Source organism: Myxine glutinosa, chromosome 13 (assembly GCF_964187855.1).
Source record: "Myxine glutinosa chromosome 13, kmMyxGlut1.1, whole genome shotgun sequence".
Classification (NCBI taxonomy): domain Eukaryota; kingdom Metazoa; phylum Chordata; class Myxini; order Myxiniformes; family Myxinidae; genus Myxine; species Myxine glutinosa.
Genome location: NC_136273.1, coordinates 126,640 through 147,862, shown reverse-complemented (window position 1 = coordinate 147,862; position 21,223 = coordinate 126,640). Strand labels below are relative to the sequence as shown.

The 21,223-nt window shown below is 38.7% G+C and overlaps 1 protein-coding gene across 1 annotated transcript in view; it reads left to right on the top strand.

Annotated features, from left to right (window-relative positions):
- The window catches only part of LOC137414735 (rab GTPase-activating protein 1-like), a 370,611-nt gene that overhangs the window by 306,068 nt on the left and 43,320 nt on the right, over window positions 1-21,223 (top strand). Inside the window, exons 21-22 of the mRNA XM_078766930.1 lie at window positions 13,410-13,514; window positions 13,794-13,877. Coding sequence (XP_078623056.1) covers window positions 13,410-13,514; window positions 13,794-13,877 — 189 coding nt within the window. The remainder of the gene's footprint in view (window positions 1-13,409; window positions 13,515-13,793; window positions 13,878-21,223) is intronic.

Here is a 21,223-nt window from a genome sequence, read left to right as displayed (position 1 = left end):
TCCTTTTTCTCCCTTTCCTCCTTCTCCTTTTTCTCTCTTTTCTCCCTTTCCTCCCTCTCCTCCTCCTTTTTCTCCCTTTCCTCCTTCTCCTTTTTCTCTCTTTCCTCCTTCTCTTCTTTAACTCCTTCCTCATTTATCTTAGCAATTTTTGATATCAATATTTTCACAGCATTCATTCTTTCTTTATTTTCCTCTTCGGTGAGTTGAGATTTATCTTCTTGCTGTAATACATCCACTCTTTTTTGAATCGCTCTGATTTCCATCTCCCTCTCCCCCCTCTCTCTTTGTTCCCTCTCCTCCTTCTCTCTTTTCTCTCTTTTCTCCTTCTCTTCTTCAACTCCTTCCTCATCCCTTGCTACCCTTGAGTTTAAACCCCAAAGAATATTATACATATACTCATCTGGATTTTGAGATATTCTTGTATCTATAATTATTTTTCTCATAATAGGATACCAATAAGATTTGTTGACGATTTCTAAAAGAGTTTTATATTTCATAACTTTGAGAAGTTCATTTTTATTTAATATTTTAAACAAGTCTCTATTTGTGGGTTTAACAATATCAGTATAAGGCCAGTTTTTTATGACAAAATTCCCATGTATATGCTCCAAATCATAAGGTATGTAATACCGAGCACCCTTTTCTTGTAGGTATCCTTGAATACAAAAATTATAATTCTCTTGTAGTCTTCTTCCTGCCATTTATGTATCAGAAATATATGTGAGATTAATATTATGACAGGTAATACCACCCCATCTTCCCACTACCAAATCGGTTTGTATTCCTCGGCTTTCTATCCTTATCTCATTACCTTCCTTCTTTGTCATGCGAACCATCGCTATACTATCATATATTTTTATTTTCTTAAAATCACGTATTTGTTGTTTACTAATTGTACTTCCACATAAATCCTTATCTTCACCAAGTGGATAATATTCTTCTTTACGAGACTGATTTAAATAATGTAGGTCTTCTATGTTTATTGAAAAAGACCAATTATACCCTAAATCAGGCATATCATACCCCCATTTATTAATTCGCATATTAACTAAATGTCCTTCTTTATAAAATTTAATTGTAAGCAGGTAGTTAAATTCAATGAGGAAAGGTGTATGGTCAGTATAACCAGGTGTTGTGGTTGTAAATTTTACTTGTTTCACAAAACGTGCTGTTTTCTTTAAAGATATATATTGTGATAAATCACTGAATCTAATGAAGTCATTCGCATCTGTAGGGTTTGGATAATTGATTAATTTATAAGTATTCTTCATATTAATATTTTTACTTACACTATATTTTTGTCGTTCAGCCTGTGCCTTTGTATAATAATTTGATAAATCAATATCCTGAGAGGATTTTCCAAAGATAGAACCATCTTTTCCAACATAGGTCATTTATATTAGATAAAAAATGATATCATAAAAATTTTCATTATTGTTGAGTTGAAATAATACATATAAACATAATTGGCCACAACATTTAGAATTAATTTCTTGAACTTGGAATGTTTGATAAACACCATTCTGTAAGAATTGTATTACTTCAACAGGTGGTGGCATACCATAACTATCAAAATAATATTTATCCTGACTATTATGAATACAAACCCAATGAGAACCATTCTGTGTGTCTAAATTCATAATAATATTCTTTGTATTCTTATTTATATGTATTAATTCATCTCTCATACAAATAACCACATTATCAATTTTTAGTGTTTTACAATACTTAGCTAGTTCTATATTTGACGTTGTATTCTTTCCAAATTGTTTAAACCATTTATCCATTTATTTATGAGAAAGATACAATCCATTACCCCGTTTAGTTAGTTTAACACCCGCTTGAGCGATAGAGGAAAGCATATCTCCAACCAACAATCTAGCTTTATCAGGTAGACTTTCAAGTTTTTGAGCAAAATCTACAATTACACCACTTCCACTAATTTGTTTCTCCAACTCCTTGTTATGTCTTTCCAATTCTTTTTGAGCTTTTAGTTGTGCCTTCCTTTCGTTAGCAGTTTTTACCGCTGCTGAAATACCACCAGTCAATGCTCCCGCCGCACTTAAACCAGCAAATAAAGGAATTAGAAACGGGAGAAATCCTCCTCTTGACTCATCTATTGAATATTTCTTTAACATAGGTTTCGTCATTTTAATTTTAAGTGATCCAACATCATTTAGTGTTTTTACTTGTGTGTGTGTGAGTAAAACATCAATTCTTACAGCTCCTTTTCTTTGAATTGTATTAACATTAATAATACAAGGCTTTTGATTTTGAATACAAGATGTTAATTTATTAAGATTGATTTGATTAACATATACCCCAACCATTTATTTATGAGAAAAAACCTATGTGATATTAATCATAACACCATTATCTGTATTAATCTGTAATTCTGTTTCCTCCAAAAGCAAACAATATGCATTAACCTCTTCACTCTCCCCTCTTTCAATGTATAGAGAAGTATCCACTCGATTAGACTTTATAGTTTCCTTTTGAGAACTCAGGTCAATTGCGTAGATTGTATATAAACCTTTAAATGCAACCATATCCAAAATAGGATCATTATTACCATTACTTTCACACACTTTTTGGTAGGACTTGTAGGCTTCCGCATAATCATTTTTTTCCCAATCAATTTCCAATCTATCTCGCGGATAAAATGTGCCATCAAGAGAAACCCGAAGTTGTTTCACCTTAGCATTATCACTCAGCGCATTATTCTTATTAGTACCCTCCTCTCCATCTGGTTTTTTAAAAATGAGCCATAGGTATCGTGGCTTTCCTTCAAGAACACCCAAATTCCAAGTGTAGGTAGTGTGTTCCAGTTTAACGTGTTGACATCTTCTTTTAAGGTATGATACATTTAGCGGTTTCTTTGAGTTAAGTCTTCTATTTAACATCTCCTCCGTTTTAAGATTAGGAGTATATTCATTGATATACCAACACAAATCATTAATAACAAATTTATTATTGTCGCCAAAAGCATTTTCAGCCCCAAAAAGCAATCTATTTACATTATCATTCCTTTGTAGTTGAAATCTAATTTTAAGACCATACAAAACTTTATCATAATCACAAAATCCAAATATACCTTTAAGAGGTACTGCTACGGTAAAACTATTCTCAGCTTTTGCGTCATCATTATACATTGACTTCCTTTGACTATAACCAGGGTCTGTGTTTGTTCCCGTTGACATATCAGGAATAAAGCCTTCAACAGCTCCCTTACCCATTCTATCACCAAACGAATATAGTGTAAATTTCATCATTTCAGATGTAGCAGAGACATAATCAACCGCTTCAACCTCTTGTGTTCCAATATACAGGCGAACACTGTCAAACATTTTCCAGAAGAAATCATTTACGAGTGTAGCATTAGTATTATTCGCAGCCTTAGTGAATTTAAATTTACACAGCAAGAAACTATCAGCTATATTCAAGTAAGTTTGTTGATTATTTATTTCAAAACTTTTTGTTCCGTTTGAATTCCAGTCGGTTCCTGTAATAGCATTTACCTTAAAATAGTCTTCCTTTTTAGTAGAGTTTGAAATGATAATCGTATCATCCAAATCATAGATACTATCAATCGCTTCCATACTTGTATTTATATAGTATTAAAATTGTTGAAACCCTGACCCAAGTATTTTAATGATTTTTTGTCGTTCTTGTGAAGATAGTTGAGTTTTACCTTTTTTAATTTCTTTGATTGCTTGTAATTTATGGGACTCCTTTTGAGCATCTTTTATACTCTTTACAACACCTGCTACATTTCCCATGAGAGAAGCAGTTGAACCAATTAGGTCTTTATGTTTAAGAATGGTTGAACCAATACCCATTAGAGTATCAATTATCCCATCTCCTTTATTTCGAAATTGATGACCCACACCCCGTTGTCTCTTAGGTTTATAGTATCCTTTACCCACATACCTTGTATAGTCTGGTGAAAGGAACATGCCCTCCCCTGTAATTATTTTATATTTTCCCAACTCGTGTTTTCTTACAATAACCATTATTTATTTATTGAAAAACTTCACGTAGGTGAATTCTGATGGATATAATTTCATCATTAAAGGATATCATACGATTATCTTGGTCGGTTATCCTAAAATTTACTCTGTATATGGTTTTTCCTGACACAGGTAAATAGACAAGATTTTTTGGTTCCATATTAAATTTATAACCAATCGGGGTTGAGTATGCACTGAATGAAAATATTGTATTTGTTCTTATTCCATCGTTATAAGCACCATCAATCAAATCACAATGAATTAATACTGAATTTATACCGGAGGATATTTGGATAACATTATCACTGTAAAACGTCCCGTTATTTTCAATCTTTTTTGAAGAGAAACCCAATAGGTCTCTAAACGAATTTTCAATCGTGAAATCAACTTTATAATTATTTTTAAGTTTAATAGTTGATTTTGAAGTGTGTTTTTGAATATCTATTACAATATTTTTTGGTTCATCACCTTTTTCTTTCATAAGGCGAGAGACTTCTGAAGATATTTGAGAAATCTCGTAAGCTCCAGGTGAAACGGTTATAGTTTTATATCCACTTCCTGGATTATAACTAAACTTGTTGTTTTTCTCTGTGATATTAAAAAGGGTATTGTAAGTTTCCATTGACAACAAAGATGCCTCATATGAGGTAAGGGGGTCAAGTTGTAGTGGGTAAGGGAATGAAGCTGTGTAATCGCTCGTTGTGAAATTAAAACTAAGAATTGTGCTTCTCATCTTATTTAATATCTAATAAAATATCTTTGTATTGACATTTATTAATTATTTTCATGTTCATCAACTGATCTAAAATGGCTGAGGATTCATTAAAACAATTGTTGTTTCCAGCCTTCTTACTACCTAATAACAATAATAGCCTATTAACTAATTGTGATGGGTCATTTGGAAGAAAACTAACACCCGAACCAAGCTTACTTAAAGCATCAATAATATGTTTCTCCTTCTCATTCTTCTTACTTTTACCAGCAACAGAAACTCCATAATCAAGTGTATTTAACAACTCAATATATACCCTATCTTCCTCTCTTTCCATATCAAGTGGTTCCTCAAAATATTTTGAACCGCTGAATCCGGGGTTTGTTAGAAGAAACATTAATCTTGGAGTTAATTTAACATTTGGTTGAGTAGAACTCAAGAACATCAATTCATCATTAAATATCAATACCTTTTCTTCCACAAGATGAAACACTGCTGGTTCTTCTGTTGGAATGAGACCTGCTCTGGTTTTTGAACCCGCAGAATATTCATTGTTTTGAAGAGCTTCCACAACATAATTAGGGGGTTGATTTACCTGCTCAAGTTTCCGAAATAATCCCTCGTCATCATATTCTAATTCACCAAGTTCTTGTTTTGTTATCTGACTAAAATCTTTGAGCATTTGAAGTTTTTTCGGAGTAAATTCTACCGTGGGAACTGTAGGGTGTTGAGTTTTCAAAAGTGGTTTAAAGAATTTCTCTTGTTTTCTTTCAAAGGCTTCTTCACCAGTTAGTTTCTGTCTCCGTTTCTTCTTTATCTCTTCCTGTTGTTTAACAACTTTTGAAACTAATTGTTGATGTTCCTTAAACTTTCTTTCTCTTTCTTCAGTATTCATTTTCTGTATTTATTTATTGAAAAATATCATTTAGTATCTCATCTTGTTTCACAACAATATATTTATATTTTCCAATCGTGTGTTTCATATAATTTTCAAATTCTTTTTTACTACATAACGTAGAGCAATTATCTCTCCAAAAATTATTTACATCTATTGAATTTAACTTAAATAAAATAAAAGTATTGGCATTGTTTCTTATTGAGCGTCGAGGGAGTTGAAAATATGATTGACTAAGATATATACAATTACAAGAAGAATGTCTCCCTCTTGTATAGTAGCTATCCATTACTGTTTGGTTTCTCTCATTAACACAATCATCAAAGATGACAAGGTTCTTTTTTGATTTATCTAAATCTTGAGGTGAAGGTATATCATCTGTATTATCACTGAGAATACAAGTTATGGGTTTCGATTTTGATTTCTGTGTATCACAAAATAATTGTATTATATCATCAATATTATAATCATTTAGTTTGTTTTGAAGTTTAAATAAACCGATAATGTCTTCCTTTTTAAGACCCGCATTAAAACCCTGTGAGAGTAGTTGATACTCGGGTTGAAAACTTGACTTTGTAAAAATTATTAAATTATCATAATCTAAAAAATTAGAACCAAGGAGCATCTTTAAAAGTAAACAGGTTTTTCCACATCCGCTTGAACCAACTATTAGACATCTCAATGAATTTGGAATGTTTTTATGGTTATTAAATTTTATCTTATTTTCCCAAACGGGTAAAAAATCATTCATTTATATATTTGGAAAACAAGTCATCCAACTTTTTTTGAGCTATTTTAGAAACTCTATATTTTATCCTGAGTTTGGGTTTAATTTCAAAATAATTCATTATTTTATTTATGTAGTATCTTGTATTAACATTTCCATTAAAATTATTTTGAATAATAAATATCATTAAACCCTTATACATTTCCTCAATACAAAGAGTCTCTTTCCTTGTAAGAAATGGTGTATTATCACCATAATGCTTAACATTCATCTCTCTTATTAATCTTGTAAAGTAATTCATTTTTGGTTCTAATTTAAAAGAGTTATATGTTTTTTTATATTTCTTATTATCATTAATTAGAATATAATCACAGAATAAACATTGTTTATATAAATCCTCATCATTAAGCCCCACTCTATCACAAGCCGGACAATTCTCTAATTTATCATATGGAGAGTCTGGAAATTCTAAATATCCTTCAGAACTTATCATATTTATGTGGTAAATTTTTACTTAAACTAAATGTAAGTTTATTCATTAATAAATACAATGTTTCAAAGCACAAAAGACAAATTTCAATCAATCTCTACTTCGGTGAAAGATATAGAAAAATATGTCAAAGATGTTAAATTGAACAAAGATAAATATGGAAATTTTTGGGTAAAACCAGTTATGGAAAATAACATGAGCCCCTCTATTTCATTTAAAGGAAGAGCTCTAACTATACCTGGAAAGACATCCATTAAAGTAAATCTAACAAAAGTTTCTCCTCTACTCCTGGCAATTTATTCAAAGCTTGACAAAGTGATTGACCACGATACTTTGAAAAAGAATGATAAGACCATCAACAATACTCGTGGAGAAATTTGTATTTACTTTAATAATCCAAAGGGTGTAGATCTAAGTAAAATGAATGATGTTAATATTTCTGGTGAAATGTCATTTCGTTCTATGATAGTTAGAGATTATTTAAAGATAACTTTTGATATTAAAAATGTAGAGATTGAATCCGTTTATGAAAGAAAGTATATTGGTATAGATGGAAAGGTTTTTTCTGCTAATTAAATATGAGTCAATACAGCAGTGAAGATTTTACTATTTCATTGAACTCGGACAATAGTGATGATAGTATTTCATTGAACTTGGACGATGGTGATGATAGTATTTCATTGAACACAGATGATAGTTATGATACTAATAGTTTGTGCTCAAATGATAGTTATGAGAGTAGCTTTATTGATGACTCTGAGTATGATTCTGAGTATTCATGTGATAGTTATGACTTAGATGATTCTGAGTGAAAAAGTGTTTTAGTTTAAGCACAGCGATATATATAAAACGGAGCTGTAAAGCCCAAAAGTGTTTTATTTTAAGCACAGTGATATATATAAAACACCACGTTTTCTCACGCTATAAATATGGTTTATTGCGATACTTGCGAGAAGGAAGTAAAATATTATAAACAACATATTCTCACCGCAAAACATACATACAACATTTTTAACAAACTTTCCCCTCTTCCACCTGAAACAAAACACTGTTCTATATGTAATAAAAATATCCTCAAGAAAGGCTTCAAAATACATCTTAAAACAAATCTACATTTATCAAATTTTATCACAACTAAAAACTCTGATGGAGCATTCAAAGGACATATTAAAATAAGAGTCTTTAACTTCAAACCTCCTGAACCAGAGTCTATAGTTGATGCTGTAGAAATAGTTAAACCTGCTGTTCAAACGTTGATTGAAAAAACACTAAAGGAAATGAAACCACTTAAATTTTATATGGGAGTAAAATTAGAAATGACAAAGGATGAAGGAGTTATAGATGCACCATACATGAGAACTGAGCCACACTTTATATCTTCATATCAAGATTTTAAAACATCAGGAGTCTATGATGAACTTATTAAACAAGAGCAAGATGTGGATAATTCAATCGTAGGAAGTGGATTCAATATAGGAAAAATTATTTACATAGACATTCATATTCTTAAATCAGATCCTCTAAAAGCTTCTTCTTACATTGATTTACCCAGTGTTATCAAAAATAGAAAAGCAGTTATCAATATCAAAAATAAAGACAATAAATGTTTTCTCTGGTCTATTTTAGCACACTTACATCCTCCACATTTTCATGATGAAAGAGTATCTCATTATAAAAAATATGAGAATACATTAAATACGAAAGATCTAAAGTTTCCGATGACTTTAAATGATATTCCTAAATTTGAAAAGATGAATAATTTATCAGTTAATGTTTATGGTCTAACAGAAACAAACAACATTCAGGTTTTAAAGCTTTCTGACAATTGTAAACAAACTCATATTAATCTTCTATATTTTAATTCAGACGAAAATTCACATTATACATACATCAAAGATATTGCTAAATTAATAAAACCACAAGTCTGTAAGAGAACAAATAAAATATATATTTGTTTGCGTTGTCTTAACTTCTTCAATTCACAAGAAAGATTAGATAAACATTCAAATTATTGTGGCGAACATAAATCAACGGTAATCAATATGCCTAAAGAAGGCTCAAAGATCACATTCAAAGATGAAAATAAAAAGATCAAACATCCATTTGTTATATATGCTGATTTTGAAAGTATTTTAGAAAAAATTGATACTGCTTCTCCAGATCCAAAAGAATCATACACAAATAAATATCAAAAACATACTCCTTGTGGTTTTTGTTATTATATCAAATCATCCGTTGGTGATAAATATAACAAGTTAGAGATGTATAGAGGCTCAAATACCCCAGAGGAGTTTGTGAAACGACTAGAAAAAGACTGTGTTCGATTAACCAAGATAATGAGAGAAACCAATAAACCAATGTCCTTAACAAGTAAAGAAAAAAGGGAATTTATAAAAAACAATGTCTGTCATATTTGTGAGGAGAAAATTGGTAAAGGTCTAAAGGTTAGAGACCATTGTCATCTCACTGGTAAATATAGAGGTCTGGCTCATCAAAGTTGTAATATTAATTATCAACTCCCCTCTTTCATTCCTGTCTTTCTTCATAACAACGCTCATTATGATACACATCTATTTATCAAGGAACTCTCAAAGACTTCTGGAAGTATCTCAGCTATTCCAAACACGGATCAGAAATACATTTCATTCACAAAAACAATTCACACATCTCCTATTACTCATATCAGATTTCTTGATACATTTAAATTCATGGCAAGTCCATTGGCTAACTTGGTTCAAAATCTAAAAGAGTTTCCATGTCTTTCAGAGTATTTTTTAGATAAAGATTTTCTAACACAAAAGGGAATTTACCCCTATGACTATATGGACTCATTTGAGAGATTCAATGAAACACAACTTCCTTCAAAAGAAAATTTCTATAACAAATTAAACAACAGTAATATATCTGATAAAGATTATGTACACGCACAAAATGTTTGGGAAAAATATAACATCAAGAATCTTGGCGAGTATCACGATTTGTATCTCAAAACTGATGTGCTTTTATTGGCCGATGTATTTGAAGCCTTTAGATCTGTTTGTCGCACTGGATATGGATTGGATCCTGCTCACTACTACACAGCACCTGGATTGGCCTGGAGTGCAATGTTAAAAATGACAAAACAAGATTTGGATTTGATAACCGATGTTGATATGCTTTTGATGATTGAAAAGGCAAAAAGAGGTGGAATTTCACAAGTCTGCTCGAGTAGATACGCAAAAGCAAATAACAAATATCTTCCAAATTATGATCCAACGAAAGAGAGTTCTTACTTGATGTACTATGACGCGAACAACCTGTATGGCTGGGCAATGTCTCAGGCTCTTCCTTATGGAAAACTTAGATGGGTAAAGGAAAAAGACTACAAAAACGTTTTACAAGATGTATGTATCTCTACACAAAAAGAATTGGATGAAGAAAAAGTTGGTTATTATTTTGAAATTGATTTAAAATATCCAGAGGAACTCCATAACCTACACAAAGATCTCCCATTTGCTTGTGAGAAAGAAAGTCCAAAGAAAGAATGGTTGAGTGATTATCAACGATCGTTTGATATAGGTGAATCAACAGAAAAATTACTTACTACATTATATAACAAGAAAAATTATGTTCTACACCAAAGAAATTTGCGACAATATTTATCAAAAGGTCTAAGAGTAGAGAAGATCCATAGGGTTCTAAAGTTCAATCAAAGTCATTGGTTAAAGGCGTACATTGATTTTAATACACAAAGAAGAACAGAGTCAAAAACAGATTTTGAGAAAGACTTTTATAAATTGATGAATAATGCGGTCTTTGGTAAGACTATGGAGAATGTGAGGAAAAGACAAAATATCAGACTATCAACATCTTGGGAACAAGCATCAAAATTAATTAATAGACCGAGTTTTACTCGAGCTGAGGTCTTTACTGAGAACTTTTGTGCGATCCATTTGATTAAAGAGAGTATTGAAATGAACAAACCTATTTATATTGGAACAACAATTCTTGATTTATCAAAGTCATTAATGTATGATTACTTTTATAATAACTTGAGGAAGAAATATCAAAATGATGTTAATCTACTTTATATGGATACAGATAGTTTTATTTTGAAAATTAATACCAACGATGTTTATTCAGACATGAAAAGAGACATTAATATCTATGACACGAGTAATTACAGTCCAGAGAGTGAGTTGTTCTCTTCTAAAAATAAAAAGGTGATTGGAAAGTTCAAGGATGAATTAGGAGGAAATGTCATGAGTGAATTTGTGGGATTGAGGTCTAAGGCTTATGCTTATAAATACATTGTGAATAACGTTGAAAAAACTAATAAGAAATTAAAAGGTGTAAAGAAAAATGTCATTAAAGAAACAATAAACTTTAAGGATTATTATAACTGTTTAACAACAAAGAAAGAAGAGTTTAGAACGATTAACGGAATAAGAAGTTATAAACATCAATTATATTCAGAAGAGGTGAATAAGAAAGCATTGGGGGCTTTTGATGATAAGAGGTTTATTTTAGAAAATGGAATTGATAGTCTCCCTTATGGTTATATAAGTATATAAGTGATAAGCTATATATAAGTGATAAGATATATATAAGTGATAAGATATATATAAGTGATAAGATATACATAAGTGATAAGATATATATAAGTGATAAGTTAAAAAGGGGGGGTTGGGGATTTTAACGGGCTACCGCCGCCTTTTTTACTATTATATAAATGATAGAACCAAGTATCAACCAGACTAAAGAGTGGCGGTGTAATCAACCTTGGTATATAAATGGTAAACATAATGAATGTGAAAAATATCAAATAGGTATAATTGAAAAGGCAACTGGTAAAAAAATTCACAAAACAAATAAGAGAATTAATTTAAATACCGGTGAATTGGGTAAAAAAGATGGAAATATTTTTGAGTGGACGGAAAACTTTGATGGTTGTCAGGAAAATATATACTTTAATTTAAAAATGGTATGTGGCACTGGAGGTGCTCAAACAAGAACATTGAGGGAGGTTTACCATTTTATCTTAGCTCAGTTAAAATATCTTAATAAAGAACCAAACTCAAACATCTTTTTTGTTAATATATTAGATGGTGAAGAGAGTGGCAAGAGAATTAAATTATTTCCCACGCATAAACAAATATTTGTCGGGTCGATGTTTGAGTGGGTTATATTCACCAGATGATATTAAGAGTAAAAGGTTAAAAGGTCCATAAGGTCAGAAGGATCACAGGTGTTTAAGTGGTCTAATGAATAAGGATAACATGTCAAAAGGTTAGAAGGTTCGTAAAGAACAGGGTGAGAGAAATATAGGTGTTTAGGGGCAATGAGGGAGGGAAAGAATTAATATGGAAGTGAATGGGTCAAAGATTAATCTGCCAGATGATATGTAGAAGAAGGATGATAGGTCTATAAGAGAAAACAAATATTTGTAGTGTTTGAGTGGTCTAATGAACAACATTAAGGATAGGTACTACAGACAAAAGGTTCATAAAGATGAGGGTGGGAGAAATAGAGGTGTTTATGATTTTTGAAAAAGACAAGGGGGTAAATGACATTAGATAGGGATTTCCCATGTTAAACGGAGGTGTCCCAGAAGCAACATTATTACACTACTGACAACCCACCATTTACTGTTGAGCACAATGTCCAGTATCAAGCTAGTGTGTCCGTCTGGGCAGACATTTCTTCTTGAGGCATTGTTGGACCAAATATGTTTGAAGAAAATGTGAATGCTGCAAATTACCTTCCAATGTTGGAGCAGCATGTATTTACACTCAATGATGGCCAAATGTGGTTCATGCATGATGGTGCGCCTGCTCATTATGCTGCCAGTGTACACCAGGCTCTTGATTTGAACTTTACGGACAAATGGATTGGCTGTCGTGGTCCGGTTAAATGTCCGCCATGGTCTTGTGATTTAACAACACCTTGTGATTTCTTCCTTTGGGGTTTCCTCAAACACAAAGTGTATGCTCGGAATCCTACAACCCTTAGAGACTTGACACAATTTATCCGTAATGAGACTGCTGCCTTAACGACTGAAACATGCAGAACTGTGTGTCAGAGTGTTTCCTCGTGGTTACAGCTGTGCATAGACAATGCAGGAAAGCAGTTTGAACATCTGAACTGTTTTTGAAGTTTTTGAATTTGAAATTTGAAATTTTTGAATTGCTGTTTCATGTATATTAGACTGATTAGGCTGTTTAACGAGTAATCATGTTTTGTTTTGCACCAAAGAACAATAATAAACTTAGTTGGTTGGTGTAGGCATCGTTCTTCAAAATGTGCCCAGGGTTTCTTGACCACTCTGTATAGTCAGTCTGGTTACATTACCCCTGAGTCCCATTACACTACCCCTGAGTCTCATTACACTACCCCTGAGTCCCATTACACTACCCCTGAGTCTCATTACACCACCCCTGACTCTCATTACACCACGCCTGAGTCCCATTACACTACCCCCCGAGTCCCATTACACTTCCCCTGAGTCCCATTACACTACCCCTGAGTCCCATTACACTACCCCTGAGTATCAGCCAATGTGAAGAACCTGAATGTCTCCTGAATGTTGTTTACAGGCCGAGGACAAGGCAGACATGTTAAACAAAGAGCTTCTGCTCACCAAGCAACGCCTGGTCGATGCCGAAGTGGAGAAGCGGAGATTGCAGTGTGAAGCACTGAAGGTAATCAAACAGGTCCATGTTCAAAGGCCTTGTTTCCTAGCTGTGTATGTGCTTCCGGGTTGTGTTCTGATGTTGTGGCTCACACAATGTGTTGTCAAACAGGTCCATGTTCAAAGGCCTTGTTTCCTGTGGCTGTGCTTCTGGGTTGTGTTCAGATGTTGTGACTCACACACTGTGTTGTCAAGCAGGTCCATGTTCAAAGGCCTTGTTTCCTAGCTGTGTATGTGCTTCTGGGTTGTGTTCAGATGTTGTGACTCACACGATGTGTTTTGTGCCCAGTTCAAGGAAGTCTGTCAGCGTGAAACGGAACGAGCAGAAGCCGAGGTGCACAAGAATCTTGCCATCATCGCTGAATATAAGCAGGTATTTCACTTGTTCTCATTGTTGTTTCAATGATTTTATTTAATTAATCATTGAATGAAGAATTGATCAGTACAGTACCTCTCTCACAAGGGACATCTTTGAACATAAGATGTTCCGGTTGCATATTCAGCCAATGTAGCACTGACAGCATCGAGTAGGAAGAAGCTGATACACTGTGAGCTTAAAGGAAGGTGTTTGGTTATGATCTCAGATTGAAGTAATACAGACACCTGTAAACTTCTGAAACACTGCCACAGTGACGCACCATAGTGGGGTAAATTCTATATTACCGGTGGCACGCCTTGAAATGTAGAACACTGTAAAAAGGGAATGATAACCACATGTGAACATTGTTACAATACTGCTTGTATCAATTCATTGGCAATCCAAACAACATAGGCCATTGGTTAACAAACAACATAGGTCATCGGATTTTTACACATGTGTGGGCAAAGGGAAAGGGGATGAAAGGGAGATACAATCGTTTTTGTTTATAAACATGATTGAGGCTCATGGAAGAGCAAGAGCAGAATGGAAGGGAACAAAATGGAAAGGGGGAAACAACAACAGCACAGAGGAAGTGAGAGTGAGATCAAGGGGAGGGGCAGAAGGACACGTGGGGGTGAATGAGCTACGCACAAGCTGAATTCAATTCAATTATTGGTTTTATTATCAAATCATCGCAACCACAAGCTCAATTGTGAATGATTAAAAATATATACAATGAAAATCAAGAAAATGAAATAAATTGCAATCACTGTAATACAACATGCATTTTAAAGGCCATTTTCCCTGCTAGAGTGGGGGTTATCCTTGCGGTCCCCATGACAATCTTCTCCATCTTGCCCTATTTTCTGCATCTCTCCTTGTTAACCCCCTTGCCCACATTTCGTCTTCCACCATCTTTGGCCAAGTCTTTCTCGGTCTTCCCCGTCCTCTACTTCCTTCTACATTCATTTCCATCACTCTTCTCAACCAGTCACTTTCATCCTTCTTCAACACATGACCAAACCATCTCAACCTGTTCCTCTTCACAACATCAATCACAGGCTCTATTCCCATCATTTTTCGCAATTCATCATTTGTCTTCCTCTCTCTCAACGATACTCCGCACATCCATCGAACCATTCGCATTTCCACCCTTTCCAACCTTCGTTGCTGCTCTACGTTCATTACCCATGTCTCGCTCCCATAAATCATAACACTTCTCACACATGCAGCAGAAACCTTTCCCTTCAGCTTCAACGACACTCCCCTCCTCATCAGCACGCCACTCAGTTCCCTAAACTTCTTCCATGCACATCTCACTCTAGCAACTGTTGCCGAGTCTGATCCACCTTCCCCATTCAGCATGTCTCCGAGCTAGCAAAATGTTTTCACACCTTCCAGCTTCACGCCGTCTCCAAGATCCAACTCAACATTTCCTCCATCTGCAGCTCCCTCTGTGCACACCTTACATTTGAATGTAGCTGCCACACTGGTTAATGACCCTCTCAGACCACTACATTTTTGATGAACCCACTCAGCGCATATTGTACATTGAATGGAGTTCACTCCGACACCCTTCCTGCACACAGCACAGGGCTACTTCCCAGTTCTTTCCACCTCACCACATGCTTTACCACTTGCCACCACCTTCGTCTTTCCGATATTCACCAACAGACCTTTTGTCTCCATACATTCCTTCCACTTGTTCATCTTTTCCTTCAGTCCATCCATACTTTCCGCAATCAACACCAGATCATCTGCATACAACAACTCCCACGGTAAACCCTCCTTTACGTTCAGAGCCAGTACCTCCATCACAGCTACAAATAGTAGTGGACTTCGTACCGACCCCTGATGCACTCCCACCTTCACCTCAAACTCACCACTGTTCCCGTCCTTCGTCCTTACAGCTGTGCGCGCTCTTTTGTACATTGCCATCACTACTCTGATCAACCATTCCTCCACTCCTAACTTCCTCATTGCCCATGTCAATACTTTGCGTGGAACCCTTGTTGTGAAAATCAATCAAGTCCACAACTTTGTCCCATAGGTAGATTTAATAACAATCAGATCTCTGGCATCATCCTGTAAAATACAATCATGCAATATATATCAGGATCTTGGCATCATATAGGAAGGATCGATAATGTTAGTCAATGCAAGCAAGCCTAGAATATGAGCGGGTACGTACCATTCAAGTCTTCATGTCATAGTATAATGTCGCAGGAGTGGCCCAGAGTCGCGGATGTCCGAGGTCTTATAGACGCCTCTCAGTGGTTTAAGTGAGCATCACACCTGGGTTCAACTTTGATACATTTTCACTACATTCTCCCCGCCGTTAGAACTACACTGCCGCCAGGCAGGAATCAAGCGTGCGTCAGCATTAATTGATCGGTGATGTCAATCCATGTCAGTCGGTCCATCCGTAGCGGTCAGGGCGGCGAATTACCCTGCCAGCACGGGTCAGGAAACTACCGGGTACGACATCCACAAGCCCGGAGTCCCCTGCATCGGAGTAGCCGCTGGAGGCAGGTGTTGGAGGGGGCACCTCAGTGCCTTCAGGCAGGGGTGTATCTGGCGAAGGGAGGGACGGCAGATGCTCCATAGGGGGAGCTTCGGGAGAGTCCATAGACTCGTAGTTTGGTTCGTCGATATCCCTATAAGGGTCGATGATCCCACAAGGGGCGAGATTGCGTACGGAGACAGTGGACTCACGTCCATCTGCCGTCATCACACGAGCATGCTCGGGATTAGCCTGGAGTACCTGCACCTAATCCACTAAGGGATTGTACTTGCTCGTGCGAACCGTACGTTTGAGATAGGCCGGCCCCGGCTCAGCGAGCCAACTGGGTAAAGATCGGATACTACCCGAGCTTCTAGGGTGGTGGAACAGTCTTTCGTGAGGAGTCTGGTTGGTGGCCGTACATAGTAGAGCCCTGATTGAGTTCAGCGCCGCAGGTAGCGACCAAGCCCATTTATCTAGGCCCCGGCCGAGGGTCCTGAGGCTTAGCATGACGGCCCTCCATATGATCCCATTGAAGCGTTCGACCTGCCCATTCACCTGTGGTCTGTACGGAGTGGTGTAACTCGAAGTGACTATTTTGGAGCAAGAAGCACCTCACTTCCTGGGACAGGAACACCGCTCCCCGATCTGTATGCACGTAGGCCGGATACCCAAACATAGAAAACAAATTCTGCAGGCACCGTATGACTGTGGCAGCCGTCATATCTGCGCATGTGTAAGCGAAAGGAAATCGCGAGTACTCATCAACGATAGTGAGCAGAAAACGAGAGTTACTCGACACCGGCAGCGGTCCTTTGAAATCCATCGCCAATCTCTCCCACGGTCTAGTAGCCCTGACCAGCGTCCCCATGGGAGGGTTGTAAAAACGCGGTTTGAGTTCCGCACATACAGCGCAGTCGCGGCAAACCCGGCGGATGTCCTCAACCGAGTATGGCAGATTACCACGACGCACAAAATGAGCGCAACGCGTCACCCCAGGATGACACATAGTGTCGTGCAAAGCGCGCAGACCCTCCAAAGTTATGAGACCCGCGCACGTAGCCGGCCTCGATAAGGCGTCGGCGACCAGGTTATCCTTCCCCGGGCGATATTTGATGGTGTAGCAGAAGTCGGCGAGTTCGATACACCAGCGAGTGATTTTCTCATTCTTAATGCGTTGAGCATGTAAGGTGTTGTACATAAACGCCACGCTTTGTTGGTCCGTGATGATTTGGAAGCATCGCCCAAGCAAGTACGGACGCCATCGCCGAATCGACTCGACGATCGCGTACGCTTCCTTTTCGACAGACGAATGCCTCCGCTCAGCGGAGGTGAGAGTCCGCGAAAAGAAAGCCACAGGGTGCCCCCCCTGGGAGAGAGTTGCCGCTATCGCATGATCCGAGGCATCACTTTCTAAGACGAAAGATTTGCTCTCGTCGATCGTCGCCATAGCGGCGCCAGCGATGTCGGACTTAAGGCCCCTAAAGGCAGCCAAGGCGGCTGGCCTCAGGGGAAACGCATCGCAGGCCACAAGTGGGCGGTGTTTCGTGGAGAAATTTTGCACCCACTTAGAATAATGGGCGAACAGCCCGAGAGCACGCTTCAGCGAAGCTCGATCGCAGGGCGGAGCCATATCGAGCAAAGGTCACAGACGCTCCTTATCTGGAGCAACAGAGCCGTGGGTCACGGTGTACCCCAGAAGATCTATCGTGCGCATGGAGTAACAACACTTAGCCTCATTCATGGTTAGGCGATAACTCTGCGCGACCTCGAGGAAGCGCTTCAGATTAGCATCATGATGCCCCTGGTCATGCCCACAAACCGTAAGATTGTCCAGATATACAAAGACATCTGTCAAGTTCTCCTTAGCAACGAGGTCGGCCATAGCCCTCTGAAAACAGGCGACCCCGTTCGTCACCCCAAAAGGTAGTCGGGTGAACTGGTATAACCGTTGACCTGATTCAAAAGCGGTATAGATGCGATTGGCCCCGGAGATAGGGATCTGATGATACGCACTACGCAGATCGAGAGTGCTATACACTGAGTACTGGGCCACCTGTCGAACCAGTGCGTCCATCCCCGGTAGGGGGTAGGCATCCAGCTGTGTAAAGTGATTAATCGTCTGTGAATAGTCGATTACCATTCGTTTGTGATGCGCTTCACTTCACACCACTAAGACCTGGGCCCGCCACGGCGACCGGCTAGGTTCTATGATACCTTCCTTTAAGAGCTGGGCAGTTTCTTCCACAATGAATTGCGCGTCTGCTCATGAGTAGCGCCGTGATTTTACCGCTACAGGTGTGCAGTCCGTGGTCATGTTGGGGAACAGCGAAAGAGGCTCAATTTCCATTCCTGCGAGTGCACACACAGCAAGCGTGTCAGTCCCACCAAATTCCATTTCCAAACGTCCATATCGCTTAAGAAAATCATGTCCTAACAGAATATCAGCACATAAAGCAGGTAAGACCATGAGATGTACATCTGGAAACCTTCGTCCCTTTATCACAAGCTTCAATCGACATTCCCCTTTTGTGCTGAGCCTAAGCCCTTGGGAGGCTATAAAGATCCGCCGTGTTGTCCCAAGGACCGGCCATCCATGTTTATGCACCAGTCGATGATCAATAAATCTATCTGTGGACCCCGTATCGATTAAAGCCCGCGCAAAAATCCCTTCGATCATAAGTGGAATAATGGCCTGAGCAAGGCCGGGTGGACCAGCAGGTATTGAGCCATCCGAGCGAGATGATCGCGCCTCGCGTGTAGATCCAACGCCGGCTACAGTTTTCCGGCCGATCCAGCGCCGGCTGCAGTTTTCCGGCCGTTTTCCGGCGTTCGAGCAGCCCTCCGGAGGGCGCTCGTGCCAAGCGCGTAGTTTGCCGTGCCAAAGCAGGAGCTTGTAGTTCGTATGAGCAACCATCGGATGGCGCTCGTGTCACGCGAGAAGGGACGAAGCCAACTGTAGTTTCACATGCTGAAGCAAGAGCTTGTAGTTCGTACGAGCAGCCTTCGGATGGCGCTAGAGTCGCGCGATGAGTCTCAAAGCCATCATGAGACGTTCGGATACCAGCCAAGTTCGGTCGTGTTAGCGCCAATTGTTTTGGCGGCCCGATGCATCTCACCAAGGCCGAGCGTGTAGCCAGGGGCCCACGAGGAGGAGCGCCGCTCATCAAAGCAGGGTGAGGCGCCCCGCTCTGTGCTTGGCCCGTTGACTCGGCGATAAGCCCATTCAGGGTCGCGCGAGTTTGTGTGACCTGCGCAGCTTTTCGGCAAACTTTTGCAAAATGTCCTTTTGTCGAACACAAATGGCATATCGCTTCCCGAGCCGGACACGCAGACCTGGGATGTTGTCGATTCCCGCAGAAGTAATACTTAGTGTTTCGTACAGGCTTTGGTCTAGTCGCCGCAGCTGCCGCCAAGCCGGAATCCGGGTCCTCCTCGGGAGCGGCCAGGGGTTCCGCTAGTGGGGTCGAGTCCGCTCCCATATCCTCGGCGGTAGCTCTCTCCGGTCGCGCGTGTTGAGAAGTCCCCGCAACGACACGTGTGTGATCATAGGCGTTAGATTGCTCCCAGGCCTCAGCCTATACGTGTGCCAGCCGAAGAGCTTCCGTGAACGTCAGGTCCGCTGTTTCCAAAAGTCGTTGTCTGATAGTTGACGAGCTGATCCCAGAGACAAAAGAATCTCGGACAAGATCATCTTGGACTTGCTCATGAGTGCGTACCTCGGGAGTACTGTCTGCAAGTAGACGTCGCAGCTCTTGGGCGAAGTGATCTATCGTCTCATTGGGCTGTTGACTCCGCGTTGCGATCAGATGCCTGGAATACACCACACTCCGTTTCTTAATGTAAATTCGTTTTAGCTCTGTCACAGCGGCATTGTACGTCATACACTGTTCGCTGCCCCTGTAGACGGTATAGTGTACTTTAGTCTGTAGCACGTCCAGTTTCGTTTCATCAGTGACAACGGCATCCTGGGCTTTGAACTGATTATCCAGTGTCTTGAGCCAATGCGTCAGCTCCGAGCCCGAATCCACTGCTTGTGGGTCGGCGCCGAATATCGGTACCTGGATCATCTTGTGTCCCACCAAGTTCGCCTCTTGTCCTCGAGTGGACGGCAAGACTGATTGTTATTAAGTGTTGTGAAAATCAATCAAGTCCATAACTTTGTCCCATAGGTAGGTTTAATAACAATCAGATCTCTGGCATCATCCTGTAAAATATAATCATGCAATATATATCAGGATCTTGGCATCATATAGGAAGGATCGATAATATTAGTCAATGCAAGCAAGCCTAGAATATGAGCGGGTACGTACGATTCAAGTCTACATGTCATAGTATAATGTCGCAGGAGTGGCCCAGAGTCGCGGACGTCCGAGGTCTTATGGACGCCTCTCAGCGGTTTAAGTCAGCATCACACCTGGGTTCAACTTTGATACATTTTCACTAAAACCCTATCAAATGCTTTCTCCAGATCAACAAACCCAAGAAACAACTTCTTCCTCTTCTCCATGTACCTCTCCTGCAACCGCCTCACAATAAAAAGCGCGTCTGTCGTTCCTCTTCCTGGCATAAATCCAAACTGCATTTCGTCGATCTTCACTTTCTTCCTTATCCTCCTCTCCAACACCCTTTCCAATACCTTCATTCCATGCTCCAATAACTTTATTGCTCGGTACGGGCCACACTCTAGAGGGTCACCTTTCCCCTTGTATAGAGGGGCGAGGGTACTCAGTTCCCAATCCACTGGAATGCGGCCTTCTTTCACCGCCAGATTACAGATCTCTGTCATTCTCTTCACACCCCAACTTCCTGCTGCCTTCAACATATCTCCCACAACTCCCGTCGGCCCTCCCGC